Source organism: Marmota flaviventris, chromosome 2 (genome assembly GCF_047511675.1).
Source record: "Marmota flaviventris isolate mMarFla1 chromosome 2, mMarFla1.hap1, whole genome shotgun sequence".
NCBI classification, from domain to species: domain Eukaryota; kingdom Metazoa; phylum Chordata; class Mammalia; order Rodentia; family Sciuridae; genus Marmota; species Marmota flaviventris.
In genome coordinates this window covers 195,105,711-195,131,469 of record NC_092499.1, presented here as the reverse complement: position 1 = coordinate 195,131,469, position 25,759 = coordinate 195,105,711, and the positions used below count along the sequence as shown (strand labels likewise).

The following is a 25,759-nucleotide window of genomic DNA, read 5'->3' as shown; positions in this document are numbered from 1 at the left end:
TAGCCTATCAGGACCTTGGTCCACCCCCCCCCCCCCCCCCCCCGCCTATTGTGAAGTTTTATTGGAAAACAAATACATTTGCTCTTTTCTCATGGTTTTTGGTTATTTTTGTGCTAAAACCCTTGGCTACAAAATGCAAAAAAAAAAAAAAAAAAAAAAAAGACTTTATAGTTCCATGAAGCCCGAAATATTGAATACCCAGCCCTAAACTTCTGCTCACCTGTGGCTCTGAGATTCCAAATTTGCTAAGTGATACCAGGTTGGATCAAATGCCCTTGAAGTCCACAAAGCTGTTAACAAAAAGCTGTCGATAAAAGGACAGTCATCTTTCCTGTTTATCTGAAGAGGTATAACTTCGAAGTACAAGAGGCGTTTGTGATTTTGATCCGAGTTCCCACTCAAGAGGTCAACCACCTTCTATTTCCAGAAATGCAGATAAGACACATGACGAATGCAGGGAAGTAATAGTTGTCCAATCTGCACAACAGCACCAGCATTCAGCTGCCCAACATTCTTCCAACCCCAAACAATAGTTCCAGAGCAAAGCAATGATGAATTCTATCATGGGGAGTTGCTATCATTTTAATCTTTTCAGACACTACCTGCTGTAGAACTTAAATAGAGTCAGGGTTATTCAAATTGCTGTCATAAAATAACCCATGTACCTTTTGCTATCTTATGAGTGAAATTATGAAAATTTGCCATCACATCCTTTTTTTCTAGTTTATCAACAGTAGATGAGTCCACTTCAAAAACATACCTGTTTGGGGCTGAGGTTGTAGCTCAGTGGTAGAGCACTTACCTAGCATGTGTGAGGCCCTGGGTTCGATCCCCAGCACCACATTAAAAAAAAAAAATAAATAAAAAAAATAAAGCATTGTGTCCATCTACAATTAAAAATATTAAAAACTAACAACAACAACAACAAATCCCCCCAAACAAAAAAAACATACCTGTTTGGCTGAATGAGGGCACCCAAGACTTTGTATTAAACAAAGTTTGTATTGAAAGGAAAGACACTGAAGTAGACAAACAATGAGCTCTGGATAAATGATATATCCACAGGGATCCTCTAGCCTACTGAGTGTCAACCCCAGGACAAGATCTGCTTATAAGGGTTAGATTTTCACCTGTATCATTTAGCAAACACCAAGTGCATTTTGTGCTGCGAAAAACCTCAGCTTAGGCTGTTCCAAACATCTCACATCCCAGAACCAGGTCCAGGGCTTACCACCCTGCCACTTTTCTTTCTGACACAACTCTTCTGTTGTTCAAATTCTACCGCCCACCGCACAGGCTGTGCTACCATTAGCTTGATCTTTGGCGCCACCTCCAGGTCAAACTGCATTTTGCATCACTGCAAGGCTAAATCCCAAGTGCATGGGATTTTTAATTAAGTCACTGAATGGATGGGGCTCCGGAAGCCTTTCCTCTACCATAACCAGAGTATGGAGGAGTGTAAAGAAAATTTGTGTTTCTCTTCTGTCACTCTACAGATGAGCCTGCCTTTTTATTGTAAAACAGATAAAAGAAACCACACAAATGTATAAGGCAGATGCTCTTACGATCACTACCCAGGTTAAGAAATATAACTTTCCCAGTCCCCCCCATACCCTCCACATATCCTATCCTCCACTTAACCCTCCCCATTCTACAGATTAGTTCGGTTTTAGTTTTCTATGTCCTCTAACTAGCTGAACAAGTCCATCAGGGATGGGTCAGTTTTAAAGTCGGAGTCCATCATGGACAAGTCTGTCTGCTGGACGGAGCGGACTCCGTGGTCCCCACCTTTGAACAGCCCAGGCAAACTGCTCAGGCAGTGTCAAGGACAGTCTCCGTGGTGTGGCTCGGGCAACGCATGTTCCCATGTTAAAGTTGCTTCAACCTCGGCTGCTGGAGGCCCCGGGAGGCTGGGACAGCCAGCTCCCCAATGGATGGACAGCCCGGCCCTGCCTGGAACCCCGACAGCCCACCCTGGCTGCACTAGAGGTCATGGCTGGGCTCCAGGGGGGCCTCCAGCTGTCCCACAGAGACCAGGGGGCCGAGCTGTCCCGAGGCGCTGCTTTCAGGCGGGAAGGTGACCAAGTCCGAGTTCTTGTTTTCACTCTGGTCGCTGTGCTGCTTTTTATGGCATCTCAGGGAGTCGTCCCTGACGAAGGAGGCACCGCAGGTCTCGCAGCGGAAGGCCCTCTGGGTCACGATCTTGGCCATCTGGTGGGCACCGCTCTCCCTGAGCCCTTCCCTGCCTTGCGGGGCCCTGTTCTCGGTCTTGGTCTCATCCCTGTGCAGCTTGTCGATGTGCTTGGCCAGGCTGCTGGGCCGCTTGGTGTCGAAGCTGCAGAAGTCACATTTGAAGGGACGGTCTTTGCAGTGGACCCTGCTGTGCACGCGCAGGGCCGCGGCGCTGGAGCAGGAATAGCTGCACTCGGGGCACTTCTCGGGGTGGTCGGCCTGGTGCAGCCGGCTGTGCTCCAGGAGGTCGGCCCGGTCCCGGCCCTGGAAGGCGCAGTGCAGACACTTGAAGGTGTGCTTGATGCGGATGTGCGACTTGAGGTTCGCCTTCATGGTGCAGCGCACGTCGCAGAACTCACACTTGAAAGGCTTCTCCCCCGAGTGCACGATCATGTGCCTTTTCAAGTCCGAGCTGATTTTGAACTTGGCGCTACAGAGCCAGCACTGGAAGGGGGTGTCCCCTAGCAACGGAAGGTGCGTTTCCATTAGAGCAGGCAGCAAATAGAACTCCCCCAAACATGCATCGGCACACCTGGCCGCCGCCAGAAGACCCGGTCTTCTGAACTCCAACTATTGGCAACTTCTGAGAACATGCTCACCCTGGGTACCAACTGACCAAGCCCTCACAAAGAGCCTGAGGACCATTACACCCATCTTACACGTGGGACAACTGAGGCTTGGGGGTCAAGTAGCAGGGATTTGATTGTGGACCTCATGGCCTCCAAGTCTACTCTGGATGACAGTTGAGTTTTATCGAAACTCTTTAACTGACATCTTGGAATTGAAAATGGAAGAAGAGGTGAGGTGTAGGTCACATGCATTTTCCAAATAAAGGTAAGATTTAGGAACAAGCTGACCATAGTGTTTATATTACAATCAGTTATTTGGTTTGTATTACTAGTTGAAAGCTTTAAAAGTTTTTTTAATTACAGATTTAGTTTTATGTATAAATTCACAGATTACTGCAGTAGTAGGGGCAGGGACACATGACGAAAAGCCATAGCCTCTTCTCTAGTCCCTCTGAGCAAGGATAAGAATGTCAACCATCCCAGCCAGCCAGCCACCTCCTGCAAGCTGTAGGCGATGGCTCCTGCCCTCTCAAGCTACCTCCTAAAGGTAACAGGGTTTAGTCCATCCGAGTGAGGTTCGGTGAGGATCCCTCTCCCCTCCCCATTAACTCCTCACTTCGTAGAAGCAGCTTTATTTGTACATTTAAGTTCAAAAACGTTTCCATTCTGTCCTGTGAATTTCCATACGTTAGTCATATTCAGATTTCAACTCTGGAACCAAACTACAAATAATTTAAATGAGGACAGAGTATGTGAAATTTGTCAGAGTCAAAGATGGCACCAGAATAACAACTATCTTCTTATAGGGTCATCGTCACACCCAGACCAGTGGCTAGTGTCAATGATCATCAAGGTTAAGCTGTTCTTTCCTTTACATGCTCATTTTTAGTCACTACTTAGCTTGGTTCTTGATTGGGGTGGTTTTGGGGTAAGAAAAAAACAAAAAACAAAAAAAACCCCTCACATAATATCAAAAGTCATCCAGTCTCTTAATTATATACTTTTCATGTGATGAAAAAAAAATGCTTTTGTGAATTTTCCCTACCCCTCAATGTTCTGTTCACGTATCATCCTGATACCTCTCCTTGCTGCAATCCCAGGTAGCTATACTCGGTCACACACAATATATTTCATGACACTGTGTTTCCTCCCTTTTTTTGCTACAAGAGTATCTTCTAGTAACTTCCACTTTGGTGGCTGGGAGAACAGTCTTGAATCCTTACATTTACTTCTATTTCACACTCATACACAAGACAGTTGAGCTGGGTACAGAATTCTAAGGTCAAAATCATTTCTCAACTTTGAGGGCGAGTTTCACCATCTCTAGGAGGCAATCCTGCTGAGAAGTCTTTCTAGGTATGGCTCTTCCATTCCAACTCCCTTCCGCCTGGTTGGCATCTTGTGAGCCCTCTCATTCTCCTGGCCCCTTATAATTGTGGGATTCTTTTAGTTGCTCATTTGATTTTCTCACTTCTATTTCTTTTCTTCCTAGACCTCATCAGAACCCCACATTACAGTTTTTATTCTCAGTTCTCTAGCCCAATTTCCTCCACTCATCACTGGGAAATTTCGTTAACCTTATCGCTAATAGCTCTGGGTTTAATTCATGTCTTTGTTCTATCTTTTCATAGAGCTCTAATGTTCTAGATGGAACATTTTTGCTAGTTGTTGACAGCAAACAGAAAGCAAACTTTTTTTTTTTTTGTCTATTGCCTAAGGAGCCTCTTACTTTTGGGATTCGTTATTGGTTATAGTTGGCACATTTCATGTCATATATTTCTTTCAAATGGCTCACAATCCTTGGCTGACCATATTTAGAAAGACTGGTTTAAGGATGAGAACTTGATGCCTGCTTCTGAACAGATTGACTGGTTTTTGTATGGGTGTTGGCTTCTCCCCTGAGCTTTGGGGCCTTGGCTATCTCCTTGTCCACTTGGCTAACTCCATGTCCAGAGCTCGAAGGGCATTCAGACATTGGCTGGAAAGACTGCCTCTCACCTTCATGACTGCCTGCAACTTGGATACAGCTCTCTTTAGTCAATTTTAAATGTTTGCATTTTCCTATCTGCTTGATGCCGTCCATAAACTCTTTAGAAATGCTCATCATGAGCCTCATTAAGAATGTTTCATCCCCCCAATTTTCTGTGCCACAATGGGTTGGTCCTATTTTTCTAGAATTTTAGTGGGGTCCACAGCAGGGAAGGAAAAGTTTCAAGAAGCCTGTGATTTGTTTGCAATTACATTCAACTGACTTTGCCACATCCCCCGGTTAAACCACACAAAGTCAAATACTGAAACGCCCAGTTTCCAGAGCCGATGTTTATTTGAGATACATCCTTTGTTGCTTGGCTGTCGTATTGAGTGCCCATCCCAACCTGTATTTCCGCAGGTAAGTTATAAAACTCAGCCGTCAGACTGTTTTACTGAAAGCTGTTGTTGTGGCAAAGAAAACCTTGACAAGTCACATAACCACAAACTCCAAATTCCTTTGCTTCTACCACCATGTCATTTAAAATTGCTGGTGTTTTAAGTAAAAGGAGGTTAAGAAATTAGAGAAAAGCCAGGTCCTGAGGTCTCTGGGCCAGACTTACCTGTGTGGGAGCGCAGGTGGACGGTGAGCTGGCTGGAGTTGCGGCTGGCATAGGGGCAGAGCTGGCATTTGTAGGGTCGCTCATCTGAATGGATCCGCAGGTGCTTCTTGAGGCTGCTGCTGTCCACAGCAGCATAGTCACACAGGTGACACTTGTGCGGTTTCACGCTGGTGTGACACCGCATGTGCATGGTCAGGTTGTCTTTCCGGCTGAAGCACTTGTCACAGAACTCACACTTGTGTGGTTTGTCTCCTTCAAACACATAAGGATTCAAGGTTTTAAGTGTCTACTAACCAGGAGGACGACACAGATTGAGGCAAATGGCCTCCACCTCCTTTCCCAAGGCCTGGAGACAGGGAGATCCTGACTGAAGGCTAAATCAGCACATTGGGAAAAAGAAGCATGCCATTCATTGATGGCTGAGAAACTGAGGAACCCTCAGGGAAAGGAGACAAAACTCAGATGGAAGCAAATCATAGGCCAGACTCTCTTCGGAAAAAGGGAGTGGTTACAGAAGTAGCCAGGACCAGGGCAGCAGGTATTGGGGGGGGGGGGGGGCTCTGGCAGCTTTCTGGCTACTAGTTGAGAATGCTCAGGTGGACTTCTTCCTTTGCTGATGCCCTCCAGTATACCGTGACTGTCACCCAGGCTGGCAGTAAGTGAGGGTACTGAGGCCTGAGAAAGAGTGCAAGGCCTTGGCAGCTGGAGGCGCCCTGGTTAGCAGAGAACCCCATGTCCAGGACCTCTCCAGCCAGCACAGAGTTCCACCCCTGCAACTACCCTTGGCTGATCCAATAAACATGAGATCCAAGACATGCCCTACTCAGAGCTTGCAGTTGTTAAAGCAAACAGGAGTTCTGAAATGATGGAAATAACCAGGGGAGGCAAAATAAGACTTATAAGTAGGCTGACTAGCAGAGAGGCACTCAGAGTCACTGGTAATGATGGCAGGAGAAAACCCTTATGTGCACACGGTGGTCCACCCAGGACGTCCCCAAGAACCACCAGGAACATTAGAGTAGAGGGGCCGACAGCAAGGAGCTGCAGCCTACCCACACACCATTCCTTTTTTGTTGTTGTTACCGTTACCGGGGATTGGACCCAGGGGCACTCGACCACTGAGCCACATCCCAGCCCTATTTTGTATTATATTTGGAGACAGGGTCTCACTGAGTTGCTTAGCATCTCATGGTTGCTGAGGCTGGCCTTGAACTCGTGATCCTCCTGCCTCAGCTTCCCGAGACACTGGGATTATAGGCGTGCATCACTGTGCCCAGCTACACACAGACCATTTTAAAATATCTTTGCATGACAATGTTTATGTCTTTCTTGCTGGCTCTCTCCCAACCCCAGTCTTCACCCTAATACGACCATAGTCTCATCTGAACTGGCAGCTAGGGAAGGAGGGTGGAGTAATGGTTAAATGAACTGAGGTATATGGTGTTCTGTAATTCACTAACTTCGGCCAGCCTGATGAATAAAATATAGTATCCTCATCAAACTTGAACTTCATTGCTATGGCCTTTGGCACATGACAACCACGTAGTCTGGACATTCTGTCCTGTTATAAGTTTTAATTGATTTTCTCCTCCAGCTTATTTGCATGAAAGACAGCCTTGTCCTCCTAGTTACTGGCTTAAGGTTGCACATACTCCACTTGGAATGGAGAGGTGACATCATCCTGATTGACTGCTGACTGGGTCATATCTATCCTTCCAACGATCTGACACTCCCCTTGCTCAGGTGCTCCTCCCCCACCCGTTTCCAGCCTTCTTTTTTTGTGGTGCTGGGAATTGAACCCAGGCCCTTGCGCTTGTGAGGCAAGTGCTCCCCCACTGAGCTACATCCCAGCACTCCACACAACCCCCCCCCCCCCCCCAATTTATCACACCACTTGAATTTCAGCTCTGGGGCATTTCAGTTTCTTAGAAAGTACACGTGGGGCTGTTGTCTAAGAATGTAGCAGCTTTTGTGTCTTCTCCCTTCCAGATGGATTCTGTTGCAGGGAAGGCAGGGGGTGCTGGTACGGAAGCAGAGGTGGCAAAGGGAATTCATTCTGGCACTGTACGTTCAAACAAGGCTTTATTCACTTTTCAATGGAGTGATTAAAAAACTGGAAAATGAAAGCCATGTGCGTAAATATACACACACAGAGGCGTATTTGCTGATACACTCACTGTGTGAGAGAATAAGACGTTTTAAAATTCTCCATTCAGAAATAATTCCTGTTAACATGATGCTTTTATTCTCAAGCTTTTGCTTGGGACACAGTAGGAATAAACATTTTAAAAAATATTTTTTAGTTGTGGATGGACACAATACCTTTATTATTTTTATGTGGTGCCGGGATGGAACCTGGTGCCTCACGCATGCGCGGCAAGCGCTCCACCCCTGGGCCACAATCTCGGCCCCAGAGCATATTTTTATTCTGCTTTTCTCCCTCTCTACAGGGCATCCCATTTCTATTATGTATTTCAAAATTATTTCATTTTTCTTCCTCTGGAATGAACTGGCATTTAAGGTATTAAAATACTAACGTAACCTCAGAATGAAGGTCAATGAAAAGGTGAACCCACGTAGGCTCAAGGCCCGGCTTTCCAGGACCTCCCCGACGTGACCACAGCCAGTATATTCCTCCGCCCTCCTGGGGGACAGGTCTCCTGCAGGGCTGCGCCCTGGGCACCGGGCACACGGTCTAGCTGCCCATACGCGCCCTACACCCTCTTTACACCTGCCAGCCAAACTAGCTGCCTGCTCTGCAGGAGAGTCAGTGGTGCAGGGGTCGGAGACTTCCTCACGAGTCTGTGGGCCAGTGTATTTCCATTCTACTAAACACGGCTTATCTTTGTCACTGTTGACATACGTGCTGACACAGAGCAGGGTGGGGCAGACCTGCTGGCGTCTTCACCTGGATCAGGCGGTAGCACCAGCTCTGCAGGCCACGGCCACGTGCCCCCAGGAAGAGAGTCAGGTCCACTCAGAGCGCAGCGAGGAAGCAGTAAAAACAGACTCAGTCGCCCCCAGTAAGTTCTGCGTGATGAAGTGGGAAGCAAGCACGAGGTGCTGCAGCAACCTGAAGTTCCCCTGTTGTCTAGGGAACATGCTTGTGTGACAGTCACACTGAAGCTGAGCTAGTGCTTTCCCCATGTCACACCATTTTGATGAACGAACAACTGACAAGCCGTGATTTTTATTCAGTGTTTTTCATACTCAGTGTTTGGCAGACATTCTTAAAAATGAACTAAGTGGGGCCAGGCGTGGTGGTGCTCGTCTAATTCCAGGGGCTCCGGAGGCTGAGGCAGGAGGATCGCGAGTCCAACACCAGCCTCAGCAGCAATGGCAAGGTGCTAAGCAACTCAGAGAGGCCCCATCTCTAAATAAATTACAAAAAAAAGAGGCTGGGGATGTGACTCAGTGGTTGAGTGCCCCCGAGTTCAATCCCCGGTACCCTCCCCCACCTTGAACTAAGTGAGCCTGTTATCAAGGAAAATGACCCAGAGTACCATGAGGACTCTTGGGCTCTCTAGCTGTAGGATTCTGGAAGTCTGGTCTGATTCTTGGTTTCACAGCTTTTTTCAACCTATGGAACATGCCTAATTTACCACAAGGCTCCAAAAGTTTCACATCTCAAGAGAATTTTGAATTTTTCCAATTAGGAATGCTCAACTGGTAAAGTCTCTGCAAATAACTGAAAATTAGAAAAACAAAACAAAACAAAAAACTCCAAAATCTGAAATATTTCTGTCCCAAGCATTTTGGATAAAGGATATTCAACCTGCACTTAGATCTTCTGAGAAGACATTAACAAGTGAATTTCCCCCCATGGCATAATGAAATGGGTCCATGTTTGGAAAAATTATGTAAACCGATAAACCAGCCTTTTCCAAATGACAAAATAAAGCATGGATAAGATTCAAAGTGCAAAATAGACCAATAGATTAGAATTCAGCAGTTTGCAAAAGTCCTTGATGGGGTTGCAGGTCCACACAGTGATTATTTCTAAGAAGCTACCATTTGCTGGGTCCTGGTACCCTCCCCTCCCTCACATCCAAGGCCTGCCTTCCTTACTAAACTGCTGAACATGTGCATGGGCACCCACCTGTGTGGATTCTTAGATGGCGGTCCAAGTCTTTCATGCCGTGAACAGTTTTGAAGTGGCACCCTGGAAGGGAAGACAGCACAGTTCTTAAAATGCACACAGTCCCAACCATCTACCAGGGTTTGACTCGTGATTTTCAACTTCATGGCGGAGTGAGAGTGTACTCTCTCCATCATCGGTTTTCACTTTCCATCTGGTATTCAATAAGTTACCCACCCAAGACAGCTCTCGACTATAAAATAGGCTTCTGTTAGCCGACTGTGCCCAGCTGTAGGCTAAGGTAATGTTCTGAGACGACAGTTGGTAATTTAGGTGTATTTTCGACTTAGGATAGTTCAATGAATTCATCTAGAAGTGACCCCTCCCAAGTTAAGGGGCACCTGGGATTTCAGAATAGAAGCTACTATGAATCTGATGTTCTGTTGGGCGTGACAAGGAGCTCTGGATGCTCCATGACTTCTGGAGCACCCCCCCCCACACACACCAAGACTATGTGTGGATATGGATTTTCACAGGTTGTGACCATGCCCATGCCTGGCACAGGGAAGGGGCTCCCGGTGCCAGGTGTACTATACCTGGATAGCAGCAGTTGAATGTCCTCTCTCCAAGGGTGGTGGCCGTTTGTTCCCTTGACTCTGATGGGGGTGCGATGGCAGGAGCCTTTTGGGTGTCACTGCCTTCAGCAGGCTTTGGAATGTGACTGTCTAGTTCTGAAGCTGAAATTGAGATATGAAGCGTCACTGAATTTCTTGACCACAACTACCAAGGCGAGTCTGAGACGTAGGTTTAGCTTATCACACTTTCCTTTACCTGGTTTTCTCCCATTTTTTTTTTTTTTTAAAATTAGAGACTGAACCCATGGGTGCTTCACCACTGAGCCACATCTCCAGCCCTTTTTAAAAATTGGAGACAGGGTGTCACTAAGTTGCTTAGGGCCTCACTAAATTGCTAAGGCTGGCCTTGAATTTGTAATCCTTCTGCCTCAGCCTCCTGAGTCATTGGGATTATAGGTGCGCACCCCTGTACCTGGCTTCCAAAAACATTTTAAAAAATGGAAGCCATGGACATTACAGTTTGTCTTGCAAAATTATTCTTCTTGTAACCACCAATTTCCTAGAAACACAGGTGACAGAGGGATTAACACCTGTGGCACAATTCCAACTCAAAGCCACTTAAGCACACTGCATATGACGTGAAGTCCGAGTCTTTAAAAACAATTTCCAATTTATCACAGGCTGATACTTTTGTCAAACATAATATGAATTACAAGGAAAATGATATAAAGGTCCAAACATTGTTATGATTAGATATGTCTGGAAGCTAGAGGCCTTGGCAATGTCAAGTGCAGGTTTTAAATGCTTCCACTTGATTTGATACTATTCCCCCAGCCCTGGGGATTAAACTCAGGGCGCCCTACCTCTGAGCCACATTCCCAGCCCTTTTATATTCTGAGAAAGGGCCTGGCTCTGCTGCTGAGCTGGCCTGGCACTTGGGATCCTCCTGCCTGAGCACCCCCACCCAGTAGCTGGGATGACAGGTTTTGTTTCAGTTCAACAGGCCCAGACCTTGCTTTGAGTATCATTTGCTCTCCAGCAAAAACCAGTTACACCAACAAACAATGTGAAGATTGAAGAGGTAAAACCACAGACGCAAGGACTTGAAATGAGGGTCTAAAGCTGCAGATTATAATAAAAGGTGGATTCTATCTTTAATGAGAGCTTTACCATTAGCAACCAAAAGCACACTGGTGTGGACTTCAGTCCTAGGAAGATAGTTTGTTCAGCTACGTGCTAGCTGCGTGACTACTGGCAAGTTACTTAACCTTTCTGAGCCTCAGTTCACTCATCTGTAGCAAGTGACAATTTGCATGCCCGAGAGTTGTACAGTTAAAGGAGATGAAAAACTGTCAGCTCTCAGGATAACATGTTGAGAAAATGCTCGCAGATACCTGGCTTCTGATGCCAAAGCGAGTAGAGCTATGACTGTCACATCCAAGCAGTTGGGTACCTGAAGCCCCGTAACAAGGGTCTGAACAAGTGATAGAGCCCATCAGCTCTCAAATGAGGACCATTTGGCAATGCCTGGGGACATGGTTGATTGTCACAATCTGTGTACATGCATGTTTGACAGGGGGTGAAGGCAGGGATGCGGCTGGACATACAACAATGTGTAGGACACCCCCTACCCAAAAGAAGTGGCCTAAATGTCAACAGTGCCAACTAGTCTCATGTTAGTGATCCCAGTGGGATCTGACTTCCCCTGTGTCAGAATCACCTCAATCGGAGAGCTCATCTCAGACACAGAGACTAGGAGGTGGAGCTGGAGAGAGTCGGGGTAGATCCCAGGAATCTGAATTTTTAAGGTACTCCTTGTGAGGTTCTGTCAGAGTACTTTAAACCTGTGCTTCCCAAAGGGCGGTGGACCAAGCATCAGCACCACCTGGGAGCTAGTAAAGAATGCAAAACCTCACACTCTATGTCATGTGTATCTTAAAAAAAAAAAAAAAGGCAGAACCTCAGGCCCCATCTCAGACCCACACCATCAGCCTGGACCCTTGCAGCATCCCTAGGAGACTCATGCATGCGAGGTCCGAGAAGCACTGAGGAACCCTGTGTCAACCAAGACTTTAATGACATTTAGCATTATAATGCAGTTTCCTATGTTCTGTTCTAGCTACTGATGACACAATTTTATGCATGGTGGCTTCCTTGGTTTAGACTTTGGAGACTTCTTAAATAAAGGTATAAAATGCCAGCATGCCCCGCACAGAGCAAGTTTTTAGCAAAGGATTAAGGATTCTATGGCTGACCAGCTGTTATCCCAGAGATTTCCAGGACTGTGGTGACTGTAGTGAGCATGCAGCTGGGACCCTTTGAAAGGCAGCTGTATGGATGCTTACGGGATGAAACATCTTTTCCATTTTAGTAAATTTCTGCAATCTGCACACATGTGCGCGCGTGCCACCCCCCCCCACACACACACACAGCCCATGTGTGGAATAACTCTCATCCAGTGGTTCCCAAACATGAGTGTGCATCAGAATCACCTAGAGAGCTTGTTAAGTCACAGATGGCTTGGGCCCCATCTCTAGAGCTCCTGACTCAGTAGGTCTAGGGTAGAACTGGTAATTTTTTTTTTTTTTATTTCTAACAAGTCCCCAGTTGATGCTGATACTGGTAGTCTGGGAATCACACTGAGAAATTCTGCTCCATGAAAAGGGAAGAAGCCCAGAGACCTTCAGGGTTACAGGGATGGAAGATTCCAGTCGACTGAAACCCACAGTGCCCCACCTATGCCCTTCAAGGGAGGGCACAAACAAAATCTTGTACTAATTAACAATTCACATTTTAAAGAAAACCATTAAAATCTCCAGGGTTTCTTATTCCACAGTGGTCAAGTTAGACTGAAAACTGAAATCTAAATGAGGTGCTGTTAAACAGGGGTTTAGGGAACTGTTTGGAAAGCCAGCTCGGCAGTTACGAACTTCAGTTCCACCATTTACTTGTTGTGTGGCCCTGGGTGAGTTACTGAACCTCCCTGTTCCTGGGTTCCACATCTGTAATGGAGATTATGGTGCCTGTCTCATAGTCATGGATGAAGATTCGTGGTCAGTATTATGTACATGGCGCCAAAGTCCGCACAGTATAAATATCCGTTTCATTCACTGAGGTACACTTAAGAGCTCCTGGACTGTCAGGGGGAGGAACATGAAAATGAAAACTTGAAAAAAGGCAAAAGAAAAAAAAAGAAAAGACGGGTCTGTAGAGCCCATGGAACTGCATCCAACACTAACCACATCCAGGAGAGCCTCTGATGGGGAGGTGAGAGGAGCCTCCACCTTGGCGCATCTAGGAGTCCAAAGCAGGTAGAAGCCCACTCTCCTAAGGAAGGCACAGCTGGGGGAGAGACCCCTTGAGCTTGAAACTGGGGGTGTTCAGGCTTGACAGACACCAGGTTAGCACAGTGAGCACTGTTGCCCTTTGAGAAGTCACTGGTGGCGCTGGCAACGTCGCTCCTTGGCAGAGTACTTGCCTGACCTGAACCAGGTCCCCGGGTTCCACTCCCAGAAAAGTGGAGAAGTTGCTGGTTTTCCCTGTCTGGTTGTTGCTGACCATTATTCCATCTTCACTGGTGATGATGGGAGGTCTAACAATTTGGCCTTTCCCACTACATTCCCCTCCAAAAGCTCCTTAGTTTGCAAGTGGCCTTGCAACTCAAGAATAGCTTCACCCTTGTTCAGTGTCAGAGACCCAAGCTGTGCAGATACAGCGCAGTAGTTCCATGACCCCTTTCCTCCAGCCCTGGCTGGGCCCAGGCACACTAACAAGCCCTGCTCCTGCTGGAGGGCGCCTAGAGTTGACCAGAACACACCACACATTCCCTACTCCCCGAGAACCAGGACTGTTCACAGAAATAAAAAGTAGCTCAGTGCACCAACTTTGAGCTCCAGGCCCGGTTATTCAGCAATTCTCTTCCATGATCACTTCCCTCAAAGAGTCAATATCCCCAGAACCTTCCAACTCTCCCTTTATGCAGAGGATCAGCAGGAACCCTGCCTCCCACTCCAGGGGGACCCTACAGTTCCAGCCTACCTAGGTCTCAGGCACATGGGTCCTCATGTACTTTGAGTAAGGTAAGTCTCATTTTTAATTTTTTCCCCAAATGCAGACTATTACTTTAGAAGACTTTCATTGAAGTACCTCCCTCCACCACTTCCTCCTGAAGGTGTAGTCAAAGCCCATCTGGCCCATGGTCATGCAGGGTGGTGCTGAAGATAATGGGGCGCCAGCACTGATGGAGGTGTGAGCTCTCCCGAAGAGAGAGGATCAGATACCCAGCCCCCGCCGCTTTCTGGGCAGGGAAAATACAGGGGAGAAGACGCGAAAGTCCAGGACAAACTCCTCTCCCCATCCCCTTACTTAGGAAAAAGGGGAAGGCAGAGAGAAAAGTAGGAACCCACTTGGTCTTGGCTTGAGCGCCAGATACTCAGAAGGAGAAGCGCCTTAGAAGTGCAGATCCCCACCCTCCCGCAGAGATTCCGATGGGGGCGGGGTGTGCCTGAGGGTGACAAGGAATTCTGCGACTTAGAAAAGCTTCCCTCCAGCAGGCTCTTCTCAGGAAGAGGATCCTGTGATCTCCGGGGTTGGGGGTAGGGAGACACGCTACCCCGCGGAGTTAGGGTAGCCAGTCTGTGTCGCAGCCGTCTCCGCGAGGAGTCCACGTGGCAGCTGGGATGACCCTATCACTGTCCTGAATCCCCGCCCCCAGTGACTCCCGCCTCAGTCACAACCTAGGAGGCGCCGACACCAGGTCTCGGACCTCCACGGACCTCCAGGCTCCAGCCTCGCAGATGCTCGGCCTTTGCGCCGGCGTTTCCCTCGCCCAGGTCACCCCGCCCCGCTGTCTCCACCGCTTGCTCCCAGCCTTCGGTTCCGCGAAGGTGCCCCCTCCGTGAGACCTTCCTTGGACAATGCATTTGAAATGCCCCCCATTGCCGCCACCACACCTCACAAGTCCCCTTCTTGGCTTTGGCATGATTTTTCCAGCACTGATCTCTTAACGCGTCCTACGTTAGACCGGTTAATCTCACGCGCCCACTCTCGTCCCCACTGGACCACAAGCTAAGGAACACCGAATTTTGTCCTCCTCGTTCATTGCTTTGTTTTTCTGCAGTCTCGAGCCCCAGGTCTGGCTCCCGATAGGAATACCACCCCATCCCCGGGACAAACGCAGGTCCCAGAATGTCCACCTTCAGAGCGTGCTGCCCAGGGCAGTGTCAAGGAAGTGGGTGACTCCGGAGCCCGTACACCCCAAAGACAGCCTCCGAGGTGTCCTTCCAGCGTGTTTGGGAGGCGAACCAGTGTTTGTCAGCGCGTGCGGGAGTGGCCGGGGGAATCGGCAGAGGGAGGGGCACAGTCACCTTCCGAGGGTGTAGTTTACAAGGGGGACAAGTCATTCACAAAGGCCCGGGCGGGCGCGCCCAGGTCCGAGGCCCAGGACACCACTTGGAAGCTTACTTCTCCATTCCACGCCCCCTGCCCAGAGCTCGTGCCCACTCGGTTCCAAGGACGGCGGAGCAACTGTCCCCAACTCCCAAGCAGGGCGTCCCTACTCACCCAGCTCCTCCGCCACCTGCGGGGCCACCTCGGCGAACTCCTCGGAGTTGAGATGCTGGGGCTTGGCCTGCTTGCGACGCGACATGGCGCGAGGGCGAGGCACCCGGAGGGTCCGTACGAGTGGCCTACTTCACCCAGCGAATTTCCCGAGTTCGGAAATTGCCCCCCGCTCAGCCGGAAGGCGCACGTCCCGGCGACTCAGCTCATCAGCGGAGCCGGGAGATTTATCCCGAGTCCTGAAGGCTGATTGGCCTGGAGCCAAGACCTCAGGGGTCCTGCGCACTAGTGGTCCACGCCGGGGCAGCCCGCACCACCCGAGAGCTCGTTAGAAATGCAGACTCTCGGGCTCCACCCCAGACCCGCTGAAGCAGAATCTGCATTTTAACAAGATCCCCAGGTGATTCGCATGCACATTAAAGTTGGAGAAACCATGTCTGCATTTTAACGAGATCCCAGGTGATTCCTTTGCCCATTAAAATTTCAGAAGCACAGCTCTCCTCCAACTTTAATGTGCGCACGAGTCACTGGGGATCTCGTTAAAATGCAGATTCTGACTGTGTGGGTCTAGGGTGGGGCCCGAGCTTCTGTATTTCTAACGAGCTCCCAGGTGATGTCGCGGCCGCCGCTGCAGCTCAGGCCGCGCTTTTACACTCGCTCTTAATTGGTCTGGGCTGGGACCTGGGCGTTGGTATATTTTTTAAAAAGCTCCCTGGGTTGTTCCGATGCGCCGCCAAGGTTGAGAAGAACGACCTCCACTCTTGGTTCTCAACCTTGGCTGCGGAGTCGAATATAACATTTAGAGGGGACCAGAGTGTCTCCAAATGCGGGGTGAACTGTTCCTGGAAAAGTCGGTTAAAATGCAGATTCCGCGAGTTCTGGGTTCGGCGGCTGAGGGCAGGAATCTGTGTTGTTATCCCTCCCTCCCCGCACGCTGCTCCCTGCTCCCGGGCCAAGCTCCCGTCCTAGGACTGTGGCGCCCCGGGTCGAGGACCACACAGGAGGAGCCTCTGAGGCCGAGGGCGCCGGCCCCGCCTCGCAGGTGACTGAGGCGCGGTCCTCAGGGGTTTAGGCTAATTGGCGTTCATGCTCAGACTAGCTGGGACCTTGATGAGACCCGAGGGGGAACCCTCCTTGCACCGCATGAACGACATCCAACAAGGAGCGAGAAAGCCACCTACATCCCACAGGTGTTTACTTTCTTTAAATTGGGGAGTTACTTAAGGCCGGGCTGCGCCCCAAGCTTGCCTGAACCTGAGAATCACGTGGGGGGACCCTGTTGTTAAAGACCCAGCCAGGTTCAGCTCCGAATTCGTGGGTTAGGGCCCCCTAATCTGTATTTTACAATCACTGCAGGTGAGTTTTATGGTGTGGAGAGTCCTGTGGGCTTCAACAGCGTTTGTGATAGGCCTTCTGTTACAGAGGGTATGTTGGCAACCCCCGTGGCAGGGCCTGTGAGAAGTGCATTTTTACATTTCTCAAAAGCTGAGTTGTTTTCCTCAAAGTTCCCCTTGATTTTCAAGTTGTGAATCAACTTAGGAATGTTTGTGTAAAGCTGGGTGAAGTCATTCAAGGTTAAATCCCCAAGACTTACAAAAGCAACTTTTAGTTTCTTTGGGCTGTGTGCGTAGCTACCCATGTCTGTAGGCATTTGGAGACATACATGTACTGCTGTTCATGGTGGCTCCTGAAAATGCCTGGGGAGTCCGGATAAACTGGGAACAGTGACTGCCTCTAGGGGGGGGGGCACCCAGGGCAGAGGAGGGGAGGAGATAGGGACCCTCCTTTATATTGCCAGGTGTGTGTACACACCAGTGCATTTACTCCAGGTGGGCATTACTTCACCTCCTGTGCACACAATCAACCCCTGGTCCATGACACATAATCATTACTGTGCTGTTGCTGATTTGCATCTGTGGGGTTGCTTGGGTGCCTTTTGGCTTATTGTGATACAATAAGTAGGAGAGAAATTCTTCCCACCTAAAATCTAGTACTCTAACCTCAAGCTACATCTCTATGTTCCCTCCACTCCTTTCCCCATTTGATAACCAACAAAAGGAACTTACCAACTTCACTCCTTTGCCTTTTCTCTTAAGCAAGTTTCATTACACCAATATGTATTTCTAAAAACATACACCATTTGGGGACTGGGGCTGGGCTCAGTGGTAGAGTGCTTGCCTAGCACCCGTGAGTTACTGGGTTTGATCGTCAGCACCACATGCAAAAATAAAACAAAGTTATAAAGAATGTTTACTGGAGTTTCCTGGCTCTGGGAGTATTTAAAAAATAAAAATGTGTATAATTTTAATTTTAAAGGACTTCATAAAAGGGTACATAATATTCCAGGAATTACTTTTTCCCACACCTTATATTATTGCTAAGAGCATCCAAATTGCTGTTATTGTTCCCCCATTTTGACTTATATGTAATATTTCATTGTGTGAAAAAAATTGGTTGATTGACTGTCCTGTTGCTGGACACTTGGGTCCATGCCAGGTCTTGGCCACTGTGCACACTCCTATGACCCATGAGCTTTGTGAAACTGTCAAGCTTTCTCTTCAGTGAATGTGTACTTTGGAGTAGTATAAGAGATAACACCAAGTTGATTGCACCAAATTATGTGTCCCCAGCAAGGGCTAAGAGAGAACATGCAGCCACACTCTTCCCCATAAAGGAAAACTCATTGTAAAGTCTTCATTTTTGCCAACTATATTGATAAAAAAAAAAAAGGTATCTTACTACCACCTCAGTTTATATTTTCCCTGAATGTATTCTTTTTTCTTTATTGGCACTGAGGGTTGAACCCAAGGGTACTTAACCACTGAGCTACATCCCCAGCCTCTTTTTACATTTTATTTAGAGACAGGGTCTTGCTGAGTTACAAAGTGCCTCGTGAAGTTGCTGAGGCTGGATGTGAACTCACAATCCTCCTGCCTCAGCCTCCCAAGATGCTGGGATTATAGGCATGCTCCACCATGCCCAGCTGAATGTATTATTTCATCAAAAAACTAGTGAAAAGTATGAATATTTCCCACCAATATAATGGCAAGAACTGATTGGTTTTACTTTTGTAAGGATTGTTTTGATATTTTGCAAAACATCCCTTCAAAGTTCCGGTCTTAAATTAAGTTTATTAACATGTTTAGTTTTAACGGCTTGATTTTAAGTATCATAATTGGAAAACTGTGAAAAAAATATGTGAGTTACAGGAAATACAGATCCAAGTGAAAGCCAAATATATTATGCTTAAGTAGTCATGACTCTCCCCTTTTCAATCATATTTGGCAATTATGCCAGTTTGGAATCTGGCTGATAAATTTTCATCTGTCCTGAGAAGGCAAATTGAACTGAAGAGGGTGTGTTAGTCACTATATTTTTATCAAGTGGCCTTCAAACCCACGTAAACTTTCTTTTATTTTTGAGGAGACAGTTGAAAGACTAGGAAATGCTGTTGCCAAGTTTAAGCAGCTTTTATAGGTGACAACTTTCCTTGTTTCAGCAACAATGTCACACAGCAAGGGAATCGTCCCACCTGCCCTTCAAAATTCTTTCTCCACAGGACGATTCTGTGGAAAGCAAGCTCCTTCCTCATTCTTGATTGGTTGCCTTTATCCTGATTTTATAAATGAATGCCGGGTAGCCTGCTTTCTTCACAGAGAAAGTTAATAAATTCTCCACTTTTATCGCTTTGTAAAAGGATAATGGAGAAAATCTGTAACTTTCATAACTCTTAGGTATTTTGCCAAGAGATAAATAAATGATGCACCTCTGAATTACACAAGAGTTCCCTGGTCACTGGGCATCTCTTTCCAAAGCATCAGGAAGATCCCAGAGGCAGGCTGGGCGTGGTGGCATATGCCTGTAACCCCAACAGCTCAGGGAGGCTGAGGCAGGAGGATTGTGAGTTCAAAGCCAGCCTCAACAATGGTGAGGTGCTAAGAGACCCTGTCCCTAAATAAAATACAAAATAGGGCTGAGGGTGTGTCTCGGCACAATGTAGGAACTAAGTACAGACAGGAACCTGCCTGACTTTGAACCTGGCTCTTTGCGGGTGGGGGTATGTATGCTCAGTGGAAGAGCAAGCTCAAGGTCTTGGTCTTGGGTTTGATCCCCAGCACACAAAAAAGAATCCTGTTACTTCCCTGCTCTGTGATCCTCTAGAAAAGCTGCTCTGTGTCCCATTTTTTTCACTGGTGAAATGGCAATGTCACTACACTAGGGGATTATGATGAATGGGTTTATACATGTAGGGTGCACAGAATACTGTCTGTTAGGCGCTACTCTGTTAATAATTCTTTATAATAATAGGGTAAGGGTTATAGTCATCCATAATAACACCTAACACTCATCTATAATTGGTTGTTCCCCTTAAGTAGGCACAGATATTCCATTTTACATGGAAATAAATTCGAGACAAACAAGCGTGTGGTGACAGCCCTCAACTCTTCTGAGTCACAGAGTTCTCCTGGTTTCCTACCAGCTAAAGTCCACACATTAAGTGAGTGAAGCTTTCTTCTTTCTTAAAGAGACAGACGTAGATAAAAGCACATGATACTGAGGCCTCCCAGGTGTGAGCATCCGGCCTGGGTCCTGTCTCCTGAGCCACCTCTCTGGTCTTCTATTGTTACTACCACTGCTCTCCATTGACTACAGCGTGATCAAACCAATATTTATCCAGGTATAAATGACTTCCCGAAGGGCTCTAAAGATAGACAGGAGCAGGTCTTATTGCTTCATCATACTCCATCAGGAATTTATTTGTCCATCTGACAACCCATTTTGAGCCCACACTGTTGCCTAGCATGGTCCTAGGTGCTGGGGACAAGGTGGCATCCAAGACAGGGCCCAGCATGGCAGTCAGGAGTAACACACCAATGAATGTACAAGGTCACTTCAGATAGTGGTCAGTGCTGGGATCAGAACAGTAGGGAGGGATGTGATTGAGAGTGAGAGGGTGGTAGAGAGGGACGTGAATTTGGCTATCAGTGGCTTTTGAGCTACAACCTGAATGTGATAGCCAGCCATGGGAAGAACCAGGGAGACAGCAGTCCTGGGCCAGGGGATGGTAACAGCAAAGATGCTACAGGAAAACCACACTATCGTCTTTGAAGCAAAGCAAGGAGATTCAGAGAGTTCCCAGAGAACAGAAATATGGTACATTAAAAAACAAAAAATTAAAGCTGGGAATGGTGGCACATGCCTGTAATCCCAGGGGCTCCAGAGGCTGAGGTAGGAGGATCAGGAGTTCAAAGCCAGCCTCAGCAAAAGCAAGGTGCTAAGCAACTCAGTGACACCCTGTCTCTAAATAAAATATAAAAAGGGCTGGGATGTGGCTCAGTGGTTGAGTGCCCCTGGGTTCGATCTCTGGTACCCACAACAAACAAATGACAACAAACTCAAGCTCACTTAAGATTAGTGAATGTTAAGTTAAATTGAAATACTGTTTCCACCTGTCTGAAAGATTAAACACACATGCTGAGCATTTCCCAGCTATTCCCCATGTACACGGCACTTTTCAGATTACAGACTTTTCAAACTACATATTTTTCAAACTTTCAGTACATAAGAATCATCTGGAGTTCTTGCTAAAATGCAGATTCTGGTTCCAGAGTATCTCAAAGTTAAAAGTGTATTAAGATCACCTGGGGACCTCATTAAAAGGCAAAGCCTGATTTTAATGCTTTTCAAACTTTAATGTGCAGAAGCCAGGGAACTTGTTAAATACAGATTCAGGAAAATAATCATATGAGTTGTTCAGCCTCACTAATTATAAGAGAATAAAAATTAAGGCAATCATGAATTCCCTTTTTCTTCTCACCTATCATATCAATAAAAATCAAGAGTGCTGATAACATCTATGTCAGGGGGATTGGTCTTCTAATGTATTGCAAGTGGGAACATCAATGTTTACAGCCACTTTGGAGGGCAGTTTGGCAATAGATTTTTAAATGCACCCTGCCAGTGATCTATAAATTCTGCTTTCCCTCTCTTCTCTTGCAAGGAAACATTTGCACATGCACACAGGGGGAATGGCCAAGGATGCTTGTTGCAACACCACTGCAATAGAACTGAGAAATAACCTACATGTCCAATAATAGGGGAATGGCCAGATCAGACTGGGGTTTAGCTCTGCCATGAAATGCCAGGCAATGGACAAAAATAATCAGCCAAATTTATGAACATATGATGGCTAAAGCTCCAAGGTATAATGCATTAAGGAAAAAGGCAAGATCTACATAGATACCTAGAATTAAACACATATTCAAATACATTTATGCTAGCAACTGGCAGTGTAGCTCAAGGGTAAAGGGCATGCTTGGCAGGCACAAAGTTCTGGATTCAGGGGCTGGGGTTGTGGCTCAGAGGTAGAGTGCTCGCCTAGTGTGGGTTCGATCCTCAGCACCACATAAAAATAAAATAAAGATATTACGTTCGCGTATAACTTAAAAAAAAAATTCCTGGGTTCAATCCCCAGCACCAAAATAAAGTTTAAAAAGCCCATAATGTTTTCCATGGTGAAATATATGTAAGTCCAGAGGAAAAATATAGGAAGAATGTATATTGGCTACATCTATCCTTAGTGATATTTTTTAAGAGAATGTATTCACATACTACTTACAATTAAAATAAATAATTAAAATCAATAATGAAATTATGGTAACTTTATACAATGGAATACATTCTATGTAACTAACTAAAATAATAAAGTATTTCTCTGTGCACTGCTATGGAAAATCCTTCAAGATACATGAAGTAAAACATCCAAAGGCCAGAAGTATACAAATTACACTGTTTCGTGTAGACAAACACATATATGATAGCATTTCTATATATATATATATATCTTCCTCTCCTTCACAGACTGGATGCATAGACATGCACTTGTGAATGCCCAGGAGACCAGGGATCTGGTAACAGGAACTGTCCCTGGGGAGAAGGACAGAAGTGTCTGCAGTGAGGCTGAAGTGACTGGTAGTGGGCGCCATACCTTTCAGCAAGCTTTTAAATTTTAAGTCACAAAATTCAGCCTACAAACAAGAATGTGCAAAATGTAATTGTGTAATTTAAGGGATAAAATGAACACCCTGTGGCCAGCACCGGCTAAAGCTATGGAACCTTCTTTAGGCCAAAGAAACTCTGCACATGTGGAGGCTTCTCCTTCCTTCTGCCCCCCATTTCCACTTGTGTGATTTTGCATGATCATTATTTAAAAAATGCTGTCACCTAATAGTGTGCTGCCTAGTTTTGCCCACCCCCCCTCTTTTTTTTTAGTTTTGCATCTTTAAGTCTTTGAGATTCAGCACGTGGCCGCTGGCCCGGGAGCCTGTTTATTCTCACTCTCAGGCAATCAGAGGCTCGGCTGCACCACAGGTACACCTTCCCTGCCAAGGGCGCTCTTTAGTTTGGTAATTAGGAGCAGTGTAGCCAGGAACAGTTTTACCCAGGTCTCCTGATTCATGTGTGTGTTTCTCTCTACCCAGAATCTGCATTTAACAAATCCCCCAGCTGATTTTTCTGCACATTAAAGTTTGAGAAGCATTAGAATCAGGCTCTGTTTTTTAACGAGGTCCCCAGGTGCTATGTGTACAAGTTTAACTTGGAGACACTCTGGAAACAGAATCTGCATTTTAACAAGAACTCCAGGTGATTCTTATGCACAGGAAGGTGTAGGTGCGGAATGGCTGCATTAGGGCCTGTGTTCACAGCCAGCTTTCCTGAGAATTTAAAAAGCAATATATGCTGATGGGAATGTGAATTGATAAAGCCACTTTAGAAACTGGTTTACAAGTCACTAAGGCACAGTTTTGGAAATGGAAAGAACTGGGGACATACTATACATTGTCCACTTTCTTTTAAAAGAGAAAACAGCCTCTTATTCAGCTGCTGGCTGCTGCGGGCTTGGTGTTCCTGAGCTGCAGACTGCGTTCTCCAAGAACAGGGCTCTCAGCTTCTAGCGTGTGGAAGGCCTGGGGTGGGCAGTTCCTTCACCTGCCCCGGGCCAAAAATGTTTCCCACCCTTTGTGGCAAAGTGACATCACACAAAGCAACTGTCATCTTGGGGGTTGTTAGTGCCACACATTCTCCCTATCTACTAGGACCCTCCCTGGGCTTGCCTTTGTTTCATAAAGACTAACTGGTCCCCACTGGGGGCAGAGGACATGCTCATCTCCAGGAGTGCAACAGGAAGTCTTCAAGGAAGTCACAGGACCATCAAGAGGACAGCTGGTAAACAGCGATGATTGAGGGTGCTGAGGGTCACGCAGAGGAGGCGGGTAGAGAAGGGGGTGAAGGGGGCGCCTGTACAAAGCCCAGGAGGTGAAGAGAGGGCACTGCTGAGACGCCCCAGTGGGCAAGCCGGGGTGCAGGAGGCTGGGGGAAGGAGGTGGGGGGAGGCGAATGCCCAAGGCTCTGGGTGGCAGAGGGAGAGAATCAAACAATTGCCGGCTCCTTTCTTACCTCTATGGTCTGATGCCTGTGTGCCCCCCAAATTCATGTTGAACCCCCCCCCACCGCCCCATGGTGATGGTGTTAAGAGTTGGGGCTGCTGGAGGTGATTAGGGCCTGAGGGTGGAGACTTCCTGAAGGAGGAGAGCCCTCATGAGAGAGGCCATTCCCTCCACACTGCCTCCCCCCATCAGACAAGTGTGAAGCTAGGAGGTGCCATTGGGAGGAAGCAGCCTTCCCCAGACACTGCTCTGGGGCCTTGAACTCGGACTAGTCGAGGCAGGGATTTACAGCAATTAAGACACCTGCTCCCTTCCTGGAGTGTCCGGGGGCAGAGCTCAGGTGGGCTTTGGGCAGGTATTATCCTGTCTTATCCTGAGAGGCAACGAAGGGTGATAACTGGGGGAGGTGGTCAGGCCTATGTGGATGGAAAGGGTGGACACTGCCATGGTGGGGTCCCACTGGGCAGAGTCTAGTCACATGGTCACACAAGCTGCATGGGAGTCTGGGAATGGGGATCTGATGCGGTGGCCGTGTGCTTTGCTCAAACTCAGGGGGACTCTGGACATCTACCCTCTACCTCCCCTCACACACACCCAGGGTAACACGTGATTATTCATCACAGAGCTCTGTGATGGCAGAAACCCGCCAACAGCCCCGTGTGTCTGCAGGTCACTCGAGGTGAGCCACGGCAGAGCCACAGGGGGAATGCTCTACAGCTGAGCTGGAGGGTGCTCTTTTGTGTAAATATGTTAGGGTCTTCTGAATATATTAAATAATAAAAAAGCAAGGAATAGAGTTTTGCACAGAGCATGCTACTCCTTTTCACAGAGGGAAGGGAAGGAGGTACTCATATCTGCTGATGTGACTGGGAGGACACTGGAAGGCTGTGCCGTGCAGCACCTGCTGTTGGTGTCCTGCTCGTGTCCCCTCACCCTGTTGCCTTAGTGCGTCTAGACCGACTTCAAAACCCTCGGTAAGCGGAAGCCACAAGATAATGCAAAGAGGAAGGAGGTGGAGAGCGGTGAGCAAAGCAGAACAGCAAACCCCAGACAGACAGACAGACAAATGTGGGACATCCATCTCAATCACGGCAGAGGGAACACCCAAGAAATCCGGAACTAAAACATCTGGCATCTGGCCTGCTGGCCTGTGGGCAAGCTTTGGTTGCTCCGCACGGCAGATACCTTCAGGTATTTTTCTAGTTATTAGGGCCTTGCACGCATGTGAGCCCGGTCTAAGCGTCCCTGGAAGAATGAACTGGTTTTACATGAGTTGATGTGAAATGACTTTGGAATCCGAGTCACGGACTGAGTCCACCCTCTAGGTGTACCTGGTACATAGAAGTGCCCGGCACACAGTAGGAACTTTATAAACGTTTAGGGCATGAATCCTGAATAAAAGATATATTATTAAATAAACAGAGAAAGAAAGGCAAGCTACAGAACAATATTCAGAGGAAGAGACCGTGAAAAAGAATCAAGAAAAAGTAAAACAACAAAAATATATACACGTAGGCAGGAGTGAACATAGGAATTTCTGAAAAGAAGCTGGGCCTGGTGGTGCACGCTCGTAATCCCATCCACTCAGGAGGCTGAGGCAGGAGGATTGCAAGTTTGAGGCCAGTCTTAGCAACTTAAACCCTGTCTCAAAATAAATAAATAAATAATAAACTAAAGGGGTTTCTTGGCACTTGTTATTATACTCATG

At 47.2% G+C, this 25,759-nt stretch overlaps 1 protein-coding gene across 1 annotated transcript in view; it reads right to left on the bottom strand.

Moving 5' to 3' along the window:
- Nucleotides 1-982: 982 nt before the first annotated feature.
- The window catches only part of Zfp64 (ZFP64 zinc finger protein), a 72,815-nt gene continuing 48,038 nt past the window's right edge, over nt 983-25,759 (bottom strand). Inside the window, exons 6-9 of the mRNA XM_027946438.2 lie at nt 10,067-10,207; nt 9,492-9,554; nt 5,393-5,644; nt 983-2,693 (exon numbers count right to left, since the gene is read on the bottom strand). Coding sequence (XP_027802239.2) covers nt 1,984-2,693; nt 5,393-5,644; nt 9,492-9,554; nt 10,067-10,207 — 1,166 coding nt within the window. The 3' untranslated portion in view covers nt 983-1,983. The remainder of the gene's footprint in view (nt 2,694-5,392; nt 5,645-9,491; nt 9,555-10,066; nt 10,208-25,759) is intronic.